General features: G+C 27.5%; 1 protein-coding gene across 4 annotated transcripts in view; it reads right to left on the bottom strand.

Moving 5' to 3' along the window:
- Positions 1–1,411: 1,411 nt before the first annotated feature.
- LOC106462736 (ethanolamine-phosphate cytidylyltransferase-like) overlaps positions 1,412–3,815 on the bottom strand; it is a 30,137-nt gene continuing 27,733 nt past the window's right edge. For all 4 annotated transcript variants that reach the window (XM_022390064.1, XM_013922684.2, XM_022390066.1 and 1 more), the window contains one exon: positions 1,412–2,736. In XM_022390064.1, the coding sequence (XP_022245772.1) occupies positions 2,643–2,736 (94 nt within the window). In that variant the 3' untranslated portion in view covers positions 1,412–2,642. The remainder of the gene's footprint in view (positions 2,737–3,815) is intronic.

Genomic DNA, 3,815 nt, shown 5'->3' with positions numbered 1-3,815 from the left:
CTGCAGGTCTATCCTCAAAATACACTGTCAACAGACAGAGCATAACCCGACAACATAGACTGTAACAATGTGTTGAGGTACCAAAATTATTCTAATATAACATAATCAATCTCTGCGTTTACTACTAACATGCCAGATACAAAAAATGAAATCCAAACTGTCTACACAAATCAGTTATATATATATACATAATTATTAAGATAAAATTAAAAGTTAACAGTGAAACGTATTCCTTTTGCTTCAAGACGCACTACAAAAATATGATTGTTGAAAGATTATTAACACAATAGAACATCTTCAGAGATTGAAGAATAATGTACCTGGTTTCCTTATATTTGTGGAAGTTAATCATAATATTCTAGTGAAAAAGTTAGAACAGATAAATAACGAAATCTCCCGATCAGTTGCTTATACTTATGTTCAGTCCAAAAATAGATTTAATGAAACCCCATGTTTTGGAACAATGTGGGTAAAAAATGTTGTTTGTTGTAAAGCATAAATCTACACAATGGGTTTCTGTGCTCTGCCCACTAAAGGTATCAAAACCCAAATTTTAGCATCATAAGCCCACTGACTTACTAATGTGCCTCTGGTGAGCCAGAGTAATAGAAAAAATTATCACAGCCTACAAGTAATGTATTTATGTAATTACTATATTTGTCTATTAGACAGTTTTAGTTTTTCATGCTGACTTTCCACCTATAACATGCTACTCCCTGTATGAATGCTATACTTATTTTGACATCAAACTTCATTGTTAATCAACTGACCCCATTCTAGTGGCTTTCTTGAGGTATAATTATATATATAACAGTTCAAAACAGAGATTTTAATAGATTTATTATACACTCCATGAATGTTTATATGACACAACACAGTTCCCAATTTTAAGTAATCAAATATATATAGTTTTACATTAAATTTAGTACTGTTAATATATGATATGATACTGATGGAGTCTGCACTTTGCTGAATAAAACTTAATATGTAAATTTGTGCGTGTAAAGGTTTAAGAGTTTCTGCATTTTATCAGAAATTTTTTTTCTTGCATTTCAGGGCTAAAATGGGAGCCAACATAAAAGTAAACATAACAATACGAAACCAAAACTTAAAATCTAGCATTTGGCATATTAATTACAACAGAACTTCTTTAAAAAGCTTAAACTAACCTATTAAAACATATACACACATTAATTCCAGTCAAACTTTGTCAATTTTAACCACTAAAACAGTCATATTATGGAAATAATCATACATTTTATGGACCTGTTTAAATATATAACTAAAGAGTTCCATAAATTAAATAACCTCAAAAAAGAATATATATATATATATATATAAAGAGAAAACTTCACTATTGCACCACAATAGGCCTATTTCGAATAACTATTAATGCTATATCTGTGATTTACTCTAAAGTAATCATACAGGTAATGAGAAAATGTTTTATTAGGCTTCCAAAACTACAACATTTATAAGTGAAACCCAGTCATCTTCAGTAACTTTCTCAAAGATATTAGCATTCTGATTTCAAGGTAAACTTTTTTATGATTTTTAGGCTAATTGATAATTAAAATGATCAACATAAAGCACCATGACTGATTATCCTAGTTTCTAAAATCTACAATCCAATAAATATAAGACCATCTTAACAATTCACAAATGTATTTAGTATTTTGCTTATTCTTCAACATAAGCTTAAAAGTAACTCATTTTTTAGTGAACATAAACCGGAAATTAAAAACACTTTTATTAGACAAATTTAGAATAAAATAAAAAAGCAACCCCTCTGTTATTCCCCAAATCTTTTTTTTACTATTTGTTAATGAAAACAACTTCAATCGTAAATTTCAAACTGCAATTTAAACAAAATCAATTTTACCAAGTGCAACAATTGGGTTGGACAGTAAGTTATCAAAAATTCTGAATCAATCCAAACATTAGTTACAATAACTAAATAAGTAGAAATCGACTCTTTTCAATATTGGAATAATTATACGAGGTACGAGCGATACAATTATGATACAGATATATATAGATAAAACCAATATTAAACTTGTCATTTATCATCAATATTGACTAGAACTACAAAACACTAGAAGTACTTTGGTTATAAAATAAAACACTTTTCTATGATAGCATGTAGTTTTCTACAATCCCAAAAGATCATTTAAAAATATACCTTCTTTTTTATTCTATTTTAAGGTAAAAGTAGAAGCAACTTATCATTATAAATTCAAAGCCATATTTTCAATTCGATTCTGTTAAATACAACACTTGGGTTAAACAAGACATTATACAACATCTCAGTCAATCAAAACATTAATTATAAAAATGCAGTAAGTACAAATTTTATCTAGCTGCTCTTGTGCCACAGATAATATACACTGCATATGAATCAAATTCAAATCAATACAATTTTCACTTTCCTAAAGTTCAACTCATATAAAAGCTTTTTAAAATATTAAAGCTGGTTTAGTATTATAATTTTTATACAAATGTGTAGTAAATCAAAAAACTACAAGTTCGTCTTCACATATCTGTCGATAATTTAAATAAATTCTACGGAAATTTAATGCCCTATTTAAAAATCAAACAATTAAAAGTTAATGATATTAAAAACATTGTGCCAACAATACTGTTCAACTTATTCTTACTTCTTTCTGTTTCATTAAGGCTTCATATGCTGCCAACTCCTTTTTCTCCTTTTTCTTGTTACGAGCTTCGAAGTCAAGTCTATAATTTCAATAAAAGATAAAAATTTGTAATTTTCTGGATTTAAACTTTGATATAATGGAAGAGGAGCTTTGACTGCTAATTAAGAAAATTCATTTTAATCCAAACTAGACATTTACTCAAAGCTTACATGACTGTAGTTAAATACACAAAGCAAACATCAATGTAAACATTCTTCTAAACTCAGTTAATAAGATACAATATCAAATTTGAAAGTTGTTATTTTTAACTTCAAACTTTTCATACAGTTGGATGTTTATGTAATTAATTTTGATGTAACAATTTTTAACTTGTTTTACATGGTTAGAACAATATCTGAAGACAAAAGACGATTTTCCATTTATGAATAAATGCATGGGTTACATTAAATTATCATTTTCTTATATATCTAAGACAAATGACTTCACTATTCATAAAAGGGAGTGTGTTCTATATGATGTTCTTGGAGAAAGTTGAAACCTTAATGAAGAGAATTGATTCAATCACTGTATAAACCTTTCTTTTCAAGTTTTCCTTAACAGTTAGTTACACTTTTCGAAATATGAATTATACTGAAGTCTAATTAAGCCAGGAATTATTCATAAGTTTAAATGCATAAAGGGCAAAATGTACTGTCAAGTTCATTTGACCTGATAATGTGAAAAATTGTAGATCAGAGAACTATGTCCGAAAATAAAGGAAATTAATCATATCAAACAGATTAAATTAGGTTTAAAAACGACACTGGTATGTCAGAAAATAAAGGAAATTGATCATTTCAAACAGATTAAATTAGGTTTAAAAACGACACTGGTATGTCAGAAAATAAAGGAAATTGCTCATTTCAAACAGATTAAATTAGGTTTAAAAACGATACTGGTATGTCAGAAAATAAAGGAAATTAATCATATCAGAGAGATTAAATTAGGTTTAAAAACGACACTGGTATGTCAGAAAATAAAGGAAATTAATCATATCAAAGAGATTAAATTAGATTTAAAAACAACACTGGTATATCAGAAAATAAAGGAAATTAATCATATCAAACAGACTAAATTAGGTTTAAAAACGACACTGGTATGTCAGAAAATAAAGGAAAT

This window comes from Limulus polyphemus, unplaced genomic scaffold (genome assembly GCF_000517525.1).
Source record: "Limulus polyphemus unplaced genomic scaffold, Limulus_polyphemus-2.1.2 Scaffold1234, whole genome shotgun sequence".
Classification (NCBI taxonomy): domain Eukaryota; kingdom Metazoa; phylum Arthropoda; class Merostomata; order Xiphosura; family Limulidae; genus Limulus; species Limulus polyphemus.
Note: the sequence above shows the minus strand (reverse complement) of the source record. Positions and strands in the feature narration are given on the sequence as shown.